This window comes from Trichechus manatus, unplaced genomic scaffold (genome assembly GCF_000243295.1).
Source record: "Trichechus manatus latirostris isolate Lorelei unplaced genomic scaffold, TriManLat1.0 scaffold00105, whole genome shotgun sequence".
NCBI classification, from domain to species: domain Eukaryota; kingdom Metazoa; phylum Chordata; class Mammalia; order Sirenia; family Trichechidae; genus Trichechus; species Trichechus manatus.
The window spans coordinates 3,190,711-3,211,233 of record NW_004444041.1 but is presented as its reverse complement, the minus strand read 5'-3'; the positions used below and the strand labels follow the sequence as shown (position 1 = coordinate 3,211,233).

The 20,523-nt window shown below is 35.3% G+C and overlaps 1 protein-coding gene across 3 annotated transcripts in view; it reads left to right on the top strand.

Moving 5' to 3' along the window:
• The window catches only part of CFAP299 (cilia and flagella associated protein 299), an 807,700-nt gene that overhangs the window by 315,914 nt on the left and 471,263 nt on the right, over positions 1 to 20,523 (top strand). For all 3 annotated transcript variants that reach the window (XM_023737602.1, XM_004383110.1, XM_004383109.1), the window contains exon 3: positions 11,216 to 11,306. In XM_023737602.1, coding sequence (XP_023593370.1) covers positions 11,216 to 11,306 — 91 coding nt within the window. The remainder of the gene's footprint in view (positions 1 to 11,215; positions 11,307 to 20,523) is intronic.

The following is a 20,523-nucleotide window of genomic DNA, read 5'->3' as shown; positions in this document are numbered from 1 at the left end:
ACGTCAAAACTACAGTACGATACCATCCCAACTCTATATTATTGACATGAATCAAAAAACAGAAAATAATAAATGTTGGAGAGGTTGCAGGGAGATTGCAACTCATACACTGCTGCTGGGAAGGCAAAATGGTACAGCCATTTTGGAAAAGGATATGATGCTTCCTTAAAAAGCTAGCAACAGAAACACCATACAATCCAGAAGTCCCATTCCTTAGACTATATCCTAGAGAAATAAGAGCCATCACGTGAATAGACATATGCACATCCATGTTCATTGCAGCATTATTCACAATAGCAAAAAGATGGAAATAAGTGCCCAACAACAGATGAATGGATAAGCTATGATATGTACACACAATGGAATACTATGCAATGATAAAGAACAATGATGAATGTGTGAAACATTTCACAACATGGATGAATCTGGAGGGCATTATGCTGAGTGAAATAAGTCAATCACACAAGGACAAATACTGTATGAGACCACTATTATAAAAACACATGAAGATGTTTCCACACAGAAGGAAATAATCTTTGATGGTTACGAGGGAGGGAAGGGGAGGGGTGGGGAGTGACTACACTAACTAGATAGTAGATAAGTGGCAACTTTGGTGAAGAGTAAGACAGTACACAATACTGGGGAAGTCAGCACAACTTGATCAGGGCAAAGTCATAGAAGGTTCACAGACACATCCAGATACCCTGAGGGACAGAGCTACTGGGCTGAGGGCTGGGGACCCGGGTCTTGGGGGACATCTAGCTTAATTAGTATAATATAGTCTATAAAGAAAATGTTCTACATCCGACTGTGGTAAGTAGAACCTGGGGTCTTAAAAGCCTTCAAGTGGCCATCGAAGATACATCTACTGGTCCCTTCCCAGCTGGAGCAAAGGAGAATAAAGAAAATCAAAGACAAAAGGGAAAGATCAAACCAATGTCATAAAACAATATGTGTCTGACTGTTTAATGAGAAACTATTTGTTCTGTAAACCTTCGCCTAACGTACAATTAAAAAAAAAAAAAAAAGGGAAAGATCAATCCAAAGGACTAATGGATCACGACTACCACACCTCCACCAGATTGAGTCCAGAACAACTAGATGATGCCAGGCTACCACCACTAACTGCTCTGGCAGGGATCACAATAGGGGTCCCCAACAGAGCAGGAGAAAAATGTAGAACAAAATTCAAATTCACACACACACACACACACACACACACACACACACACACACACACACACAAAGACCAGGCTTGTCGGTCTAACAGACTGGAGAAACTTCGAGAGAATGGCACCTGGACACTTTTTTAACTCAGTACTGTAGGCATTCCTGAGGTTCAGCATTTAGCCAAAGATTAGACAGATCTATAGGGCCATGCTTTGTAGTTCAATCATGTATATGAGACAAGTGGGCACACCAGTCCAAAAACAAAGATGAGAAGGCAGGAAGGGACAGGAAAACTGAAAGAACGGAAACAGGGAACCTGGAGTGGAGAAGAGCAGAGTGTTGACACATCGCTGGGTTCGCAACTAATGACACAATACAAATTGTGTATTAATTGTTCAATGAGAAATTAATTTGCTTTGTAAATTTTCATCTAAACCACAATAAAAAAAATTATCATACTGCACTTATGAAAATACCTTGTGGGGAGAGGAAGAGGTTCACAAACAAACGTAGAAGACAGGCGTTATTTGAGTAAAAGTAAGATTAAAAAAGAAAAAAGAAACTTAAAAACCACACATAGTATTCAGTTCCACTATTTTTCTTCCTCTTAGATTTATAAAAATTAATCTCTCTGATATTAAAGATGTATTCTCCTGTTGAATTGATGCTCAAAGGGAAGAACTTGAGATTGTTCACTAGTTGCTTGTTTCCCTCTATCCAGTTTTGGTTGAAAAAAAAATGTTATTTCAGGATGTACATAACAAGTCAGCCAAAAAATATTGTTAAAAGTCTAGCAAAATAAAGCAGAATTAGAATGATGTAGTCTGAAATTTTTTTCAATTTTTTTGCAACTGTTATATGTAACCAATATATGTTATAGTCTTTAAAAAGTTTGCACTATATTCTAATATACCAGATCCATTAAAATTTAATATATATTGTTATCAAATTAATTAAAGTCTTGATATTAAAATTCATATATGATTTGTTTTAATTCAGAATTAATTGTCTTAATGCATCAAACAACTTCAAAACTTTTGAGGGAAAAGTGGTTGGTGTAAAATTAAAAAAAACTACAATAATAAAAGGAAGTATGTTCTTAAAAAAAGTTCAAAAGAAAAGAGTATATGTCATCTTGATCTGTTAATATTATGCAAACACACTGAACCTTGTTAGAAGTATTCCTGTACTTCCAATTAGTTTAAATTTTTGATGATCTAGAAGTCATTGCATATGTTAAGTACCTTGATGCTTATGAATAATATTCTAAATTTGAAATTGAATCATATGTATTTAGAAAATAGTATTTAGAAAATACTAAGATCATATATCACTATATTTACCCTTTGCTGTCCTATGAAAGCTATCCAAATATACCAATATGGTATAAAACCAATCCTAGCTGATTTAGATAAGTTAATTTACTATATTGTAAACACAGGGTAAAAACTTGCAAACTTATCCTACATAATAAAAGAAAAGTTGAAATAGTTCTAAGTTGTACAAAAGAGGTGATAAGGCAAGCAAAAATAGAATATGGCAAGAAAATAAATAAAACGCAGAAAACGAGTTATGAAACAAAAGGATAAAATACATAATAATACATTGAGAGGAGAATGTTAAGATTTAACAATGTTAGAGATATTTATGAAATATTTTAGTTGAGGAAAAGTTGGATTTTCTTTTCCTCCTAATTTATGTAAAGAGCAAAGCAAAATGGTATTGCCTTGTTCTGGAGCAAATGTATAAGAAGATCATCTTTCTCTAACCACAACAGATAAAAACTGTAACAACTTGTGTTCCATAGTGAGAATTATTGCACAACTTGAAGAATGTAAATAATGTCACTAAATTATAAGTGTAGAAATTGCTGAGCTGGTGTATGTTTTGTTGTGTGTATTTTCACCAAAATTAAAAAAAAAAAACACATATCGCCCATATTTCACTTTCAAATTGTCTAAAAGTCCACATATTGTGATAAAAAATGATAGTATTTATCAAGTTTGTAAGCAGTTTTCTATCTTGACCTCTGAAAAAATGAAGTTTATATTATTTGAGACAAACCAATAGTTTTGTCAATAAACATCCTCATGGGAAATGAACCTATTTCTGAAAACTTTTTCATAGGTAAGTTTTGCTTCCCCATGTGGCTGTTTATCATACTATGGTGGCTTGTATGTTGCTGTGATGCTGAAAGCTATGCCACCGGTATTTCAAATATGAGCAGGCCCACCTAGATTTCAGCTGAGCTTCCAGACTAAGACAGACTAGGAAGAAGGAGCCGGTGGTCTACTTCTGAAACAAAATTAGCCAGTGAAAACCTTATAAATAGCAGCAAACGTTGTCTGACGTAGTGCCGAAGATGAGCCCCTCAGTTGGAAGGCACTCAAAATATGGCTGGGGAACAGCTGCCTCCTCAAAGGAGAGTCAATCTTAATGATGTGAATGGAGTCAAGCTTTTGGGACCTTCATTTGCTGATGTGGCACGACTCAAAATGAGAAGAAACAGCTGCAAACATCCATTAATAATTGGAACGTGGAATGTACAAAGTGTGAATCTAGTAAAATTGGAAATCATCAAAAAACGAAATGGAACACATAGACATTGATATCCTAGGCATTAGTGAGCTGAAATGGACTGGTACTGGCCATTTTAAATCAGACAATCATGGGGTCTACTATGCCGGGAATAACAACTTGAAGAAGAATGGCATTGCATGCATCCTCTAAAAGAACGTTTTAAGATCTATCCTGAAGTACAAAACTGTCAGTGATAGGATAATATTCCTATGCCTACAAGGAAGACCAGTTAATACAACCATTATTCAAATTTACTCACCAACCGCTAAGACCAAAGTTGAAGAAATTGAAGATTTTTACCAACTTCTGCAGTCTGAAATTGATAAAACATGCAATCAGGATACATTGATAATTACTAGTAATTGGAATGTGAAAGCTGGAAACAAAGGATCAGTAGTTCAAAAATACATCCTTGGTGATAGAAACAATGCCGGAAATCACATGATAGAATTTTGCAAGACCAACGACTTCTTCATTGCAAATATCTTTTTTCAGCAACATAAGTGATGACTATACACATGGACCTCACCAGGTGGAATACACAGGAATCAAATCGACTACATCTGTGGAAAGATGATGGAGAAACTCAATATCTTCAGTCAGAACAAGACCAGGGACAGACTGTGAAACAGACCATCAATTGCTCATGTGCAAATTCAAGTTGAAGCTGAGAAAAATTAGAGCAAGACCATGAGAGCCAAAATATGACCTTGAGTGTATCCCACCTGAGTTTAGAGACTATCTCACGAATAGATTTGACAAACTGAACACTAATGACCAAAGTCCAGATGAGTTGTGGAATGATATTAAGGACATTATACACAAAGAAAGCAAAAGGTCATTAGAAAGAAAACACTAAAATGGATGTCAGGAGAGACTCTGAAACTTGCTCTTGAATGTAGAGTAGCTAAAGCAAACAGAAGAAATGATGAAGTAAAAGAGCTGAACAGAAGATTTCAAAGGGAAGCTCAAGAAGACAAACTAAAGTATTATAATGACATGTGCAAACACTTGGAGTTAGAAAATCAAAAGGGAAGAACAGGCTCAGCGTTTAACAAGCTGAAAACCTGAAGAAAAACTTCAAGCCCTGAGTTTTTATATTGAAGGATTCTATGGAGTAAATATTGAATGATGTAGAAAGCATCAAAAGAGGATGGAAGGAATACAGAGTCACTGTACCAAAAAGAATGGGTTGACGTTCAGCCATTTCAGGAGGTAGCATATGATCAAGATCCGATGGTACTGAAGGAAGAAGTCCAAGCTACACTGAAGGGAATAGTGAAAAACAAGGCTCCAGGAATTGACAGAATACCAACTGAGATGTTTCACCAAATGGATGCAGCGCTGGAGGTGCTTACTCCCGTGTTAAGAAATTTGGAAGACAGTTTCCTGGCCAACCTACTGGAAAGCATTCATATTTGCCCATTCCAAAGAAAGGTGATACAACAAAATGTGGAAATTATCGAACAATATCATTTATTTCACACACAAGTATAATTTTGTTGAAGATCATTCAAAAGCAACTGCAGCAGTACTTAGAGAGGGAACTGCCAGAAGTTCAATCCAGATTCAGAAGAGAATGTGGAACTAGGGATATCATTGCTGATGTCAGATGGATCCTGGCTAAAAGCAGAGAATACCAGAAAGATGTTTACCTGTGTTTTATTGGCTATGCAAAGGCATTTGACCATGTGGACCATAACAAATTATGGATAACTTTGTGAAGAATGAGGATTCCACAACACTTAATTGTGCTCATGCAGAATCTGTTCATAGACCAAGAGGCAGCCATTCAAATAGAACAAGGGGATACCACGTGGTTTAAAATCAGTAGAGGTGTGCGTCAAGGTTGTATCCTTTCACCATACTTAATCTGTATGTTGAGCAAATAATCTGAGGAGCTAGACTATATGAAGAAGAATCTGGCATCAAGATTGGAGGAAAACTCATTAACAACCTGCGATATGCAGATGACAAAACCTTGCTCAAAGTGAAGAGGACTTGAAGCATTCACTGATGAAGAGCCAAGACTACAGCCTTCAGTATGAATTATACTTCAGTCTAAAGAAAACAAAAATCCTCACAACTGGACCAATAAACAACATTATAATAAACAGAGAAAAGATTGAAGTTGTCAAGGATTATATTTTACTTGGATCCACAATCAACGCTTATGGAAGCAGCAGTCAAGAAATTAAACAGCATAATGCATTGGTCAAATCTGCTACAAAAGACAAAGTATTAAAAAGCAAGGATGTCACTTTGGGGAGTAAGGTACACCTGACCCAACCCATAATATTTTCGATTTCCTGATATGCTTGCGAAAGGTGGACAATGAATAAGGAAGACTGAAGAAGGACTGACACCTTTGAATTATGATGCTGGCGAAGAATATTGAACATACCATGAACTGCCAGAAGAAGGGACAAATTTGTCTTGGAAGAAGTACAACCAGAATGCTCCCTCGTCTTACAATCTTTGGACATGTTATCAGGAGGGACCAGTCCCTGGAGAAGGACATTATGATTGGTAAAGTAGAGGGTCAGTGATAAAGAGGAAGACCCTCAATGAGATGGATTGACACAGTGGCTACAGCAATGGGCTCAAGCATAACAACAATTGTGAGGATGGTGCAGGGCCGGCAGTGTTTTGTTCTGTTGTACCTAGGGTTGCTATTAGTTGGAACCGATTCAAAGACACCTAATAATAGGTTTTGCTTATTTCTTAAGAGATAAATAATAGGTATTTTTTAATACACTTTTTCTCATGTATTATTTTTTTACTTAACTCTCCACTAAATTTTTCCAAACTGATTATACAAAACATCATTTTAAAGCCACTGAGGCACAGAAAAGTTAAATTACATATTCCAACGCTGCTAATGAGTAAAATGTAAATTCTAGTAATTTGAAATGTAACCTATATCAGAGTTTACTGGCTTCGAAATAAATCAAAGCCAACTCTGAACAGAGTAGTTGATCAAAATTCCAGTCTAGATTTATGGTTGATTAACTTTCCATAGAGATCTCAAGCCCACCAGACTCTGGTAACTTCCAGGGACAACTCCAGATGAAGCATGCATATACCTCACCCCCCTAAACCCCCATACTCACCTGATAGTTTATGTTTCTTTATCCCAGTGAATTCTCATTGTTTTCACAATGTGAAAATAATGTGATAGAAATATGATGTTTTCATATATTGTAAAGCTTTGGTATGGTAAAAGTCTTCGAATCAGTGAGATCAAGATTAACAGCTCAGTTAAGGACGTGTTTATAATCAAGTTATTTAAACTCTTTGAGTCTCAATTCATTTCTAAAGTGGAAATAAAAGTATCCTCCTTTAGGGACTTGATTTGAGGATAATTGAAAGTGTTAGAAAAATGCTTAGCATAGAGACTAGTACAAAGATAGAGCCTAATAGATGCAAAATATTGCTATCAAAATAGATCTAATCCCAGATTTTACTCCTTAGTGATTATTCTGAAACTGCTTTTTAGAACACATCTTAATGCGTAATCAAACAGTGGCTATTAAAACACTCTCAATTATATGTTACAAATTTAAGATGATTAATAAGTCATAAATATTTATTGAGAAGATTTGCAAACTTTAAAATATATGAACTTTTAAGACAGGGAAAAATTACATTAACAACCCACGTGCAAACTTGAAAATAATTTTCTATCTTAGCAGTTTTCCAATTTTGTTCTTTTGTATTATTTGTTCTCTCTGGGAGTACTAGTCTAATAATGTGAAAACTTGTGATACACATACAACATAACGAAATAAAACCAGTAGCCTAATTGTTGAGGATTAAGAGTATGTTTAGAGTCATTCATGTAGGGTTATACAAATACTTTTAGGTAATGGTTAAACATATTGGTAAAAATTAACTTATCCATATAACTTTTACCCTATTTTCTAAGAGTGTCGCAGAGTGTAAACAACAAAGATGGAGTATTTGCCTATATAAAACTTATAACCCTAAGATTTTGTAACAGACTTACTTCACCTCTTGAGGAAGTAACTCCTTTTTAATATTTATTTAAGCAAGGTTTCTCAGGTTACTGGCTGTTAAATAAACCTTGTTAAGTAAGAGTAATGCATGTTAAAGATTTAAGAATTCTTTACCACACATTCTGCATTAACTTTCCTTCTTTTCCAATATTTCCTCTTGCTGAAAAATTTCAGGTTCTCAGATACAGCATGGTAGAATGATTATTTATATAACTTTTATTGTCTCTGCTCTGAATAGCTTGGGTTCCATAGACCCTTATCCTATCTCTTCCCAATTTATGTAATAAAAAATACTTCTGTCTTCCTCATAGAAGTTATAGGAAGTGATTTAAGTGTGTATATGTAGGACTTGAATAATAAAAGAACAGTATGATCTCAGTGTATTGTCGGTATAATAGTCACATTTCTTAGACTTATTATAAATTGAGTGATGTTTGCTGGTTGATGATACAATATGATCATTTTAAATTGCAATTTTTGTAGCTACTAGAGGCTTAGAAATCATTTAACCCACCATGAAACCCAGGTTCTAATCAGTTGGTAGTTGAGTGGGAATTAAAGACTTATCCTCCCATCTTATATTTTAGTTTAATTTCCATTATCTCATGCTTCCACTTAAAAGTTTAACTTTCTGACTTTTTTTTTAATAATTCATTTTAATTACATAAGTAATACAGTCTCTTAATAAATCCTTGGAGTATTACAGATAAGGTTAAAGTCCAGTTTGCTCACCAAGCCATTCCCACAGTACCATCTTTTTCAGAAGGGTGGGCAAATTTTGTATGGTGAATATATCTGTTTGGATTAGTTTTAGTTGAAAATAGAAAAATCCAAAGTGAAAGTGGCTTTAACAAAATGGAAATTCTTTTCAGTGTCATATTCAAGAAGTCCAGAGGACATTAATCAAGGTTGGATGGTTGCTCTAAGATATCAGAGACCCTGCTTCTATCTTCCTGTTTCTCCATAATAAACAACACCCATTGCTGTAGAGTTGATTCTGACCGTAGCGACTATGTAGGACAGTAGAACAGCCCCAAAGAGTTTCCAAGGAGCGACTGGTGGATTCAAACTGCAGACCTTTTGGTTAGCAGCCAAGCTCTTAACCACCGCGCCATAACAGTTGCTTCCCATTTAAGTCCAAGATGGCAACTGGAGGTACAGTCAATATATCACATTACAGCTACAGGAAAAAGAGTACTCCTCTCCACTTTAAAGATACTTTCTAGAAGTTGCATATTATTTTCACTTGGATCCCATTGTGAAACATTAGTCACATGGACATATATAGCTGCAAGAGAGGCTAAGAAATGCAATATTTATTCTGGGAAGCTATATGTTCAGGTAAAAATTGAGGCTTTCATTTTTATGGAAGAAGGAGAGAACAATGCCTCACATAGGAAGTGTCCAGGGACAGCAAGAATTCTATTGCTCATCACTCCCTTTCCCTGGCCAGCCTAGGCATCAGCTAAAAACCTTAGCCTTCAGAAGAAGAGCTAGACCTGCTAGGATAATAGGAATTCCTTCGCCATCAGTGAATATTATCTAGAAATAATCTAATCTTTTGAAATTTTATGTCTGGTATACTGGTATACCTGGGGATAATTTTGATTATCTTTGGCACTCTCATAAACATCCATTCCGAGGAACAATAACAACAACAACAGCAATAAAACAGTAAGTTGCAAAATATGTAATAAAGTGAACAACTCACCAAATGATACTATAGATTTTTATGGGGATATGAACATATAAAATAGCCTTGAAGGATGCATATAAAGCTGATAATGATTGTTACCTTTGGTGTTGTGGGATTGAGGGTGGTGATCAAACTGTACTTTAATTTTTCTGAAATGTTATAAGATTTAAAACAAAGCAAGGTGCGTGGGGGATGGGTGACGAGAAGACTTACCACATGGAGAGCCTTAAGAACTCTGTGGTACCTTAACTGGATAGCCATTATATATCAGTTACAGGTTTTGGTTGTGAGCAATAGAAACCAATTCTGATGAACTTAATCCAAAAAGGTAACTTAATTGGAAGAATAGAGATTATCACAGATTCAAAGAAGAAGTTGAATGGTAAGGCTATGTAGTAGGAATTAAGACAGTCACTAAAACCCCAGGCATCTTTCATCATTGTGTCTCCTTGTTCATGATTTACATTCTCATGAGGTAAAGGTGAGAATGTAAGTTGTCATTTCGTCAAATTGGTCAAGCTTGAAGCACATTCTTAGCTGAGGTTTGGAGAGTAAGAGTTGTAAGTAGGTGCCTTGATTCACTGTCCCAGCAAGTCACAGAATGTGAGAGGAACCATTCCCCAAATAAAAATCAGATTCTGTTACCATCCTGGGGGAAGGTTCTGTTTTGGAGCTAAGATTTGTGGTCTTAATTCTTCAAAATATCTTTACTTGGTTACATTGCAATGAACCACATTGTTTAACCAAATTTTCTGTACTATTAAAATTTGCTCAGAAATTGTTTTCTTTACAGCTCTTTTTTACTGAGCTATCTGCCATCAACCTTTCGTTGCTCTTGAAAGCAAGAGCTGCAAGGGCAGCTACTTTTTTTACTACTCCTGCCTAAATAGGGTTATACTTTCCTGCTCCAATGATTTCAAGCTTGATCATAGCACTTGCTTTGGCTAATAAAATGTGAATGGCAGTGATACATGCCACTTAACATTTATTTCCAGAGAAAGTCATTTTTCTCTTGAATTTTTAATGCTTCCTTTTCAAAGATAACCTAGTTTCCTTTCTTGTCTAGATTATCTAAACTCACAAAGCTAAAATTAATGCTCTATTCCACTACATTGGCTTAACCTTCTAGTATTTTAAGTACTTTATTCTCATTGTACTTAAGTTATAGGTAATCTAAAATTATTTTGTGAAGCTAGCAATGTAAATATGTTGAATATTCATAGTGTAATAAAAAGAATAAGATAGACATGTGAATGAAATTAACTGTATCTGGCATGAGTGTTGATATGGATATAATGGATCTTGATATGTTGATGTTATCTATAGACTTGTAATTATTTGTAAATAAAGACACTATGCTATACTCCTTACAACCCCAAGTGTGCAGAATAGAGTTGCATTCCATAGAGTTTTTAAGGTTGTGACCTTTCTGAAGCCAATCACCAGGCCTTACTTTCAAGGCACCTCTGGGTGGGTTTGAACTTCCAATCTGACAGTTAGTAGTCCAGTGCTTAATCATTTGTGTCTTCAGGGACTCCATGAGTTGGAATTAACTTGGCAGCAACTAACAACAACAAGAGCTATACTAAATTAAATTGAGAAATATAGTAGATTATCATGATCATGTGTATAGGGCTTTCATGTTATAAGGATATTGTCACTTGGAATAAAGAAGTGTGTTTGTTGGCCCAGATTGTTTTAAACATATTTGTTATTTAGTGTATTATAACTAAATACTTATTTTTTACAGGACACTAACAAGTGCTGGTAAAAACTTGCAAGATAATTTTCTGAAGGCCCTGGCAGTGAGAGAAGAAGACAATCGCAATGGAAAAGTGAGCGTGAGTACATTTCAGCCAAGAGCTAAAAATGTATACAATAAAAGCAGTTAGTAATAATCATATACTTTTCCTCCCTGAAAAGTAATTCATGAGGGATATAATCGCATAGAATATTGGGGATATAACTCCATAATGGGAAAAAGGAATTCGTTTTTCAAACGTTGGTGACCTTATGCCAACTTTACTCTTTTTTCTATTATATTTATTATTTTCACGAACATATCTTTTTTCTATTCACTTGGACAAGATGCTGGTTGCTCACATAAATGGATTTGCTTGATTAGATAAGCAACTAGATAAAATTTTAACTGGGAAAGCTTATTATATATGCAGAATTTCTGGAGCTGAAAACCATGTTTGGGTTTCTGATTAAACTTCAATAGAAACAAATAAGATACAGGCTTCAGGAGAACTATTTGTAAATGAAGATGCCTTTGAAGCTAAATACATTTCATTTTAATTCAAATGACTATGACTAAAAAAATAATAATTCAACTTTCATATAAAAATGATCGATAAATGCCTATATGTACAAATATGGAATCATTAAATGTCTTAAATAAAAATGTGTTGTGTCCACATAATATTACGTTATTGAAACCGTGACATTCTTTTCATTCAACAATGGCTAAAGCTCAGCTTTTGCATCTGCAGTACTAGAGCACTGCAGCAGATGTTGGTGTCCCTCCCAAATCTCCTTTCCCAGCCAAGTACACCCAACTCCAGATGCTACAGGTGTTAGTGAATAATGGTTCACACCTGCAACCTCTTTGAAAGGATTGCCCTTAGCTGACAGGAGCCCTACCCCCATGGCAATTAATAATTAATTGATGGAGACAGGGAGTGGGGAAGGGAGGTGTGTACAAGGTCATCCCCCTTGCCTTAAGGCAAAACAAACTCTGTGGTACAATTCGTGCTCCACATTTCCTTGTGTAATCAGACTGAGGCTGGACTTTTGCTGAAATCACATCTCCTTCTTCGTGTCCTTACAGCTTTCTCAGGAGAGAACATGCTAAATAAATCACTTGCACTAAAATCTGCATCTTAGGCTCTGCTTCTAGGAAAAAAAACAAAAAACCAAACCCATTGTCGTCGAGTTGATTCCGACTCATAGCGACCCTATAGGACAGAGTACAACTGCCTCATAGAGTTTCCAAGGAGCAGCTGGTGGATTTGAACTGCCGACTTTTTGGTTAGCAGCTGAATGCTTAACCACTACACGACCAGCACTCCTAGGAAACATGACCTAAAATAAGCACATAATATTTATAATTGATTAAGCACCTACTAAGCGTTAAACTTCCTCCAAGACTGATTTGTTCCATTTTTCTGTTCATGGTATGTTCAATATTCCTTGCCAACAGCACAATTCAAATGTAACAATTTTCCTTCAATCTTCTTTTTCTTCGTCCAGCTTTCATGTGCATATGAGGCAATTAAAAAGACCATGACGCTTTAGCTTTTTAACACTTTAAAGAGGTCTTTTGCAGCAGATTTTTCCAGTGCAATTTGTCCTTTGTTTTGGTTCCGCAGGCATTGATTATTGATCCAATTAGAGTGAAATCCTTGACAACTTCAGTTTCTTCACCATTTATCATGATATTGTTTATTGCTCCAGTTGAATATACCTTGGCTTGAATCCAGATTGAATTCCTATCTGTCTCGGAGGAAGTACAGATGGCATGAATGCTGCTTAGAAGTGAGGATGGCTAGACTTTGTCTTGTTTATTAGGAATTACCAACTTTAAATACGACGTCATGTTTTGTAAAGTGGAGGGTCAGCAAAAAATGAGAGAACGCCTCCATGAAATGTGTTGACACAATGGCTGCAACAATGGACTCAAGCATACTAATGATCATGAAGATCGCATAGGCTGGGCAATGTTTCATTCTGTTATACATGAGGTCGCCATAAATGGGAGCCGACTAGATAGAAACTAACAACAGGAAGATTTAGGCTTATGTGTTCTCTACACACTATAGAATTGTATTCTAAAAATATCTCATCAGTGTGAAAATTATTAACCATATGTTATGGGTGAGGAAACTCAGGCTCTGTGGAACTGAGGACATTGTATTTAGCTCGTAATGGAAATCTAAGACACAAACTCAGATTAATCTGGTTCCATAATCTCTGTCTTTCCAGCTTTTCTCACTGCCTTGGTATCACATTTTTATCCAAGAAATAAAAAAAAACTCTATTCACTATACTTTTTCTAGCAAAATGGAAGTTGATCTGCATTTTATTTTCCAAACATTGATGCAATTTGACTGAAATGAAGGTAAGATTCTATGAATCATATAATTTCCATAAGAGTTTATTAGTAGGCAAGCATGGATTCAATTAAAAAGGAAATAAACATCTATATAATACCTTCATTTAGTTGAAAGGGAACATTTTAAAGAAGTTGGAAAATGGCAAGGAGGGAAAAGATCATGTCAGCACAATGTTATTGGTCATATACAACGCAATCTTACGTTTCATAGAGATTTCAACACAGGAAATAGGTATATTAGGAACTGCCTAATTCATGGTTTTTTCTGACTCAGGTACAGTGGTTTCTTTGAATGACTCTGAAGGACAAGCTATAAGCAGTGTTTTTGTAACAGCTTCAATAACGCGTATTTCAAAGCCAAAACTAGCCAGCCATGTAACTGTTTACATACTCAACATTCAGTGGGAAAATAAGTGTCAACAGGTTCCATTTTCCCAACCCAGAATAGCATGTGACCTTTCATTACAATTCTCATGAGTCTCTGAATAGGAAGGACATGCTTTATTTTTGTTTTTTTTCCATTCAATAAATCTAGGATTCTTAGTTTACCACCATCTCAAAAATAACCCAAAAGCTCTTACCGACAACCACTTAGCCACTTAAAAAAGTTATAAAGTCACTACATGTTGGAAACACTGTGAGGGAGAACATATATCTTATGTATCTTTGTTTATGATAAATAGCAAAGTGATTTGCATAAAGTGGAAAATTAATAAAATGGACTGTAGTTTACTATATCATTTAAAAATGATTCTATAAAGTGTTTTTTAAAAATCTGATCACTGTAATAATTTGACAGTGACCAACAAACTTTAGATCTGTAATAAAATCTGTAAGCACCTAATTGTCTCAAAGAACTCCTTCAGTCATCTTTTCTAAAGAGAAAGTCAAAACTATTCAATGCTCCCCTTAAACTATCAACAAAGTATTGCATTTTTCCCACATCTATTTTATCAACAGTGATACAGCTCTAACAATGATACAACCAACTCTCCTTTACCACAGGAATCATATTATTTATTGAATAATTGTCATGTATTTTGCAGTGTGCAGTGTTTAATCTATATTTTCAATCTTCAGTAAATATTAAGAAGAGGGTACTCTAACGTTACTCACATTATTGTGGCTCAGAAAATAGCATACTCTTTTTGTGACCTGTAATAGTAGGCAAGAAGTGAATCTGGAAGTTCAGTGTAGTTGTTGTCTACCTCCAATGTCTATGCTGTTAACCACTGCACCATACTGAATTCTCTAAAACCAGTGTCAAAATTGTCTTTCCATTGTAAAATGACAATCATCTACTTACTCTCCATTAAATCTCTCAAAACATGTCTTTAATGTTCCCTCTCAATATTTCCTACATCAAAACAAAAAAACGTTTTGTGGATTTTATCTCCTAAATTATTACTCAAGTTTATCTGTCCCTACCACCCATTCTGTCATTTCTTTATTCCAGCCTTTCATTATCTATTGTCTGACCTGTTACAATGAACTTCCAGTCTACCTCTGTCTCATATCTCATCCCTCACTCCTCATATGCTACTGCCAGTATACTTTTAAATTGCATGTCTGATTACATCATCCATTTGTCTAAATTATTTCAATGATACCTCATCATCTTCAGAATATTGTCCATTCTACTTAGCACAATATACATCATCCTTTAGATCTGGCCGTTGTCCACCCCTTTGGTTTCCTTGCCCACTCCCCTGAATTTATTTGAAAGATATTTTCAAGGTAGAATTGACCAAGCTTGGTGACCAACTGGATATAAACTCTAAGGAGTGGAAGAGGAAAACAAAATTAGCTTAGTCGTAGATTAAGTTTAATTATCTGAAGGTTGGAGTCCCTAGGTGGTACAAATGGTTAATAAACTTGGCTGCTAACCAAAAGTTTGGAGGTTTGAGTCCACCCAGAGATATCTCGATAAAAAGACTTGGAGATATGCTTCCAAAAAATTAGCCATCGAAAGCCTATGGAGCACATTTCACTCTGACACAACATCGGGTCACCATGAGTTGGAATGGACTCAATAGCAACTAGTAAAGAAAGGTAAGGTAATTTGAGGGATAGCGCTGTGGAGATACATATTGGAGCAGACTTCAGGAGATGTTTTTTCTGCAACTACCTACTTAACATCTCAACATATTCTTTTCAGTAGGTCTAAGAGAACTAAAACTCAGTATGTCCAAACTCAGACCCATGATCTGTGTGACCCATTCCTAATTTTTTATTACAACATATCTCAAGGAGTGGCAGCACCATCTATGCAGCTGTGAAGGTCAGAGCTATCAAATGTCACTCCCCCTGCTTCTAGCCTCCTTCTCATCCGTAGCCTGTCACCACATCCTGCTAAGTTTACCTTCTAAATAATTCTCAGATCAGTTCTCTTCTCTTCAACTTCTCTATCATCTTCCTAGTCCAAGCTACCATCTACTCTTATTTAATCTTCCAATGCATCTATACTGCAGACATACTAACTTTTTCAGTCTGAAACTCTGATCATATTATCTCCAACCCCACTTATACACACACCATAAGAACTTGTTGTGTTTTACCTTTATAGCCCCATCACAGCTGTATTTTTGCTTTATTTGTATTATTACTTCATTATTCTCTTTCTTCCTCCAAGCAACTTTAAGTTCCATAAGGCATTCACCACCCATTTTTATCCCCAACAGCTAATAAATGCCTGGTACAAAACCAGTTATTATTTTTGTAATGAATAATTTAATTAATAAGTTAATAGATAGTAGAGCTCTTGACCCCTGTTTTGGTAGCACGACCCATATACTTGGAGAGTTCATGGGTTCGAGTGTGGTTGCTAAGTGAAAATGTATATAGTGAAACAGAGATAGATAAAGCAGAGGTATAAAATGATCAAACCAAGAAAGAAATTGAGTTCAAAAGTCAGAAAAATATAGGAAAACTATAAAATAATTAGGTCATAGACAACAAAGTAGGAGAGAAAACAGATTGACCAACTATGTAAGTACCTCAGAGAAGTCTAGAAAGAAAGGTGAAATTATTGTCTCAGAATAAACCATTTTACCTCTTTACTGTAGTTTCTACCTAGTCTTCATGCAGACATCACATGTTGACCTCTAAGTTTTTCCTTAGTCTCTATTGTATACATAAAATAGTCTCAAGATGTTACATCTTCATTCAAGTATCCTCTGATATTACCATGTCTTTTAAGACATTTCTGAAAATCACAAGAAAAAAAACTCCCTTAATCTCAGCCTCATTTAAACATGTAATTTCCTTAACATTTTCTCTATTTTTTCTGAGAAAATGCATTCTGCAATATCTCACATTTTCACTCAATGTTTTTAGCTCACTGTGAATTTTTTTACATCCACTTGCATCACTGTAATTTGCTTCAGGTATGAATTTACACATATCAAAAATCAGAGCTTGTTTAACGTGCTTTGCTGGGCACTTACCATAAACCTACACTTAATAAATGCCTCACTGTGATGGTAATGTTAAAAACTTTATAGTGTGAACATTCAGAAACCTACACTCCTTCTTAGGAAACAATACAATCTGCTTATAAATGAGAAAGAAAAGATTAAATGAATTGATTTCATCTTTTAAGAATTTTTACATTATAAATATGAGGTAGAACTGTTTTCACACATGAATGACTCACATAAAAATAAAATATACATTGCACCTATCATGTGAAGCAATACACAATTAATAAAAATATTTTTAAACATTTTTCTACATGAATTTCACATAAAGCTAAGTGTTTCAACCTAACTAAATACATAAAACACTGTAGTAAGTCAAAACAGGAGTATTTTGGAAAACATGCAATGAAAAAAAAAAAGTGTGTGTTTTTATATATGTGCTTGAATATGCAAGTGTGTGTGTGTGTGTGTGTGTGTGTGAAATTGGGAGACATTTGTGAAACAATATTGATTCTTGACTAAAATCAGACTACCTCTGTCTTAAGCTTTTTAAAAAATGATTTATCTAAACAATAACTATGGCCAACAGCATCTGACCCTGACCTGCTGAACCACTGAAAGCTATAAAAAGTGTAAACTTTTCAAGAATTTTTATTCTTAAAGTAGAAATTATATAATTATACAAATTATATAAACTTTTAATTCTCATAAAACCCTGTGTCCTCCCAGGGCATGAGATTGTATGTCAAAACAGTAGGTTTTTGAGAATGATATGAATGTATATACTAAGCAAATAATCCAATGACTTGAGCATTGAAAGTTTTGCGTAGGGACACATGCGGATGGTGGATAGAGGGTTTCCAGAGCTACAGGCTTTATAGTAGAGTAAATTAAAACCTTAAAATGGAAAAAGTAATGAATCGCTTTTGTAATTGGCTGACCACAAGGAGAAACAAGACACCCAGAACAAAAATCAATTACACCAAATAGAATTTGAAACCTGGGATCACCAAACTTAAAAATAAAATAAAAAACTGTAAGTGTGAGAAGGTAAACCTCATCGTCTTCTAAATTCTTAACGACATTTAAAGAAAATTACCCAAGAAAAATGCTGTGAAATTAGTCCTTCAAGTCTTATTAGATCATGTGAATCAATTATGTCAGTTATAAAATATTATGATAATTTTTCCAGTATGTACTTTCAATAAGATTAGTAGCAAATGTACCTCTGGGATGAATTTCTCCATCTATTTTGCAACCACATATTATGTTGTTGTTATGTGCCTTCTAGTCAGTTCCAACTCACAGCTACCTTACATACAACAGAATGAAACATTGCCGATCCCATGCCATCCTCACCATGGTTGCTATGTTTGAGCCCATTGTTGCAGCCACTGTGTCAATCCATCTCCTTAAGAGTCTTCCTCTTTTAGGATGACCCTCTGCTTTACGAACCATGATGTCCTTTTCCAGGGACTGGTCCCTCCTAATAACATGTCCAAAGTACATTAGATGAAGTCTCGTCAACCTCCCTTCTAAGGAGCATAATAGCAGTACTTCTTTCAAGAAAGACTTCTTCGTTCTTCTGACAGTCCATAGTATATTCAATATTCTTTGCCAACACTATAATTTAAAGGCATCAATTCTTCCTCACTCTTCCTTATTCATTGTCCAGCTTTCATATGCTTATGAAAATACCATGGCTTGGGTCAGATTCACCTTAGTCCTCAAAGTGACATCTTTGCTTTTTGACATTTTAAAGAGGTCTTTTGCAGCAGATTTACAGCCACTGTTTATTTTGAGTGCCTTACAGGCTAGGGAAGGAGCCCTGGTGGGGAAGTGGTTAAGTGCTCAGCTGCTAACCAAAAACTAGGTGGTTCAAACCCATAAGCCACTCCACGGGAGAAAGATGTGGCAGTCTGCTTCTGTAAAGATTACAGCCTTGGAAACCCTATAGGGCAGTTCTGCTCTGTCCTATAAGGTCATTGTGAGTCAGAATCAATTCAACAGCAATGGGTTTATTTTTTCAGGCTTTTCCAGACAAGGGGGCTCATCTTCCAGCACTATATCTGATAATTTTCTGTTGTCATACATAGGGTTTTCACTGCCTAATTTTAGGAAGTAGATTTCTAGTCCTTTCTTCCTAGTCTATCTTAGTCTTAAAGCTCCTGGTCAAAACAGTAAGTAGTGGTAGCTGGGCACCATCTAGTTCTTCTGGTCTCAGGATAGATGAGGCTGTAGTTCATGTGGGCTTTTAGTTCTGTGGACTAGTTTCTTCTTTGAGTCTTTGGTTTTATCCTTCTCTTTTGTTCCAGACTAGTAGAGACCAACAGTTGTATCTTAGATGGTCCCTTGCAAGCTTTTAAGACCCCAGATGCTACTCAGCAAACTAGGATGTAGAACATTATCTCTATGAACTATGTTATGCCAATTGACCAAGTTGTCTCATGACACTATTGTCACAAGTCTTCAAATCCAGTAAATCAATCCTGAAAAATATTTGGTTATGTCTAGGAAGTGTTCACAACTGTGCCCCCATGTGCTTTATTATATATATGGATATATATGCAGTGCACACAAATATATATACATATGCCTACAGATACATCTTCTATGAGTCAGAAGCAACTTGATGGCAGTGGGTTTGATTTGGGTTTGGATAGATGCAACTATACGTGCACACCCATATAATCACATGTGGCTTCCTATACACATATATGCATACATATCTGCCTATGTTAGATGGAAACAACATAAGTGCCAATCAATGGTTGGATGGGTAAACAAATTGTGGTACATACATGCAATGGATAATACACAAACTGTAAAGAATAATGAATCCACAAAACATAACATGGATGAATCTGGAGGATATTATGCTGAGTGAAATAAATCAATCACAAAAGGACAAATATTGTATGATCTCACTTTTATAAAAAGTCAAGAATAGGTATATACACAGAAAGCAACATTCTTTGATGGTTACCAGGGATGGGAAGTGGAGGGAGGAGGAATCACTTTCTAGATAGTAGACACTTGTTATTTTTAGACACACATATTTTTTGGTAGCTATTAATGTTGTTGCAAAATTATATGTTATAGCATTTACCAAATTTATTCCATTATTCTTGTGTACTTCTTAGTGTATTCATTTACCCTGGACAAGTTATGCAGTGTTCACACACATTGGGTAATGCTTTTCCCATTTTTTGTGCTGAGTTATTTTTGTACATAGATCTTCTTTTTCTATTATCTGTTATTGTGTTTACTGAGTTTTTTTTTTTTTTTTTTAATTCTTCTTTATTTTGGTGAGCATATTTATTAACTTTCTTTGTGGTTACCCTGAAGTTTACCTTTATCTTTCTGTATTTAAAACAGTCTGTTATATCTCAAAATCTCATTGACTTCTTTCTGTTTTTTTTTTTTTTTAATTGTATTTTAGGTGAAGGTTTACAGAACAAATATTTTCTCGTTAAACAGTCAGTACACATATTCTTTTATGACATTGGTTAACAACCCCAC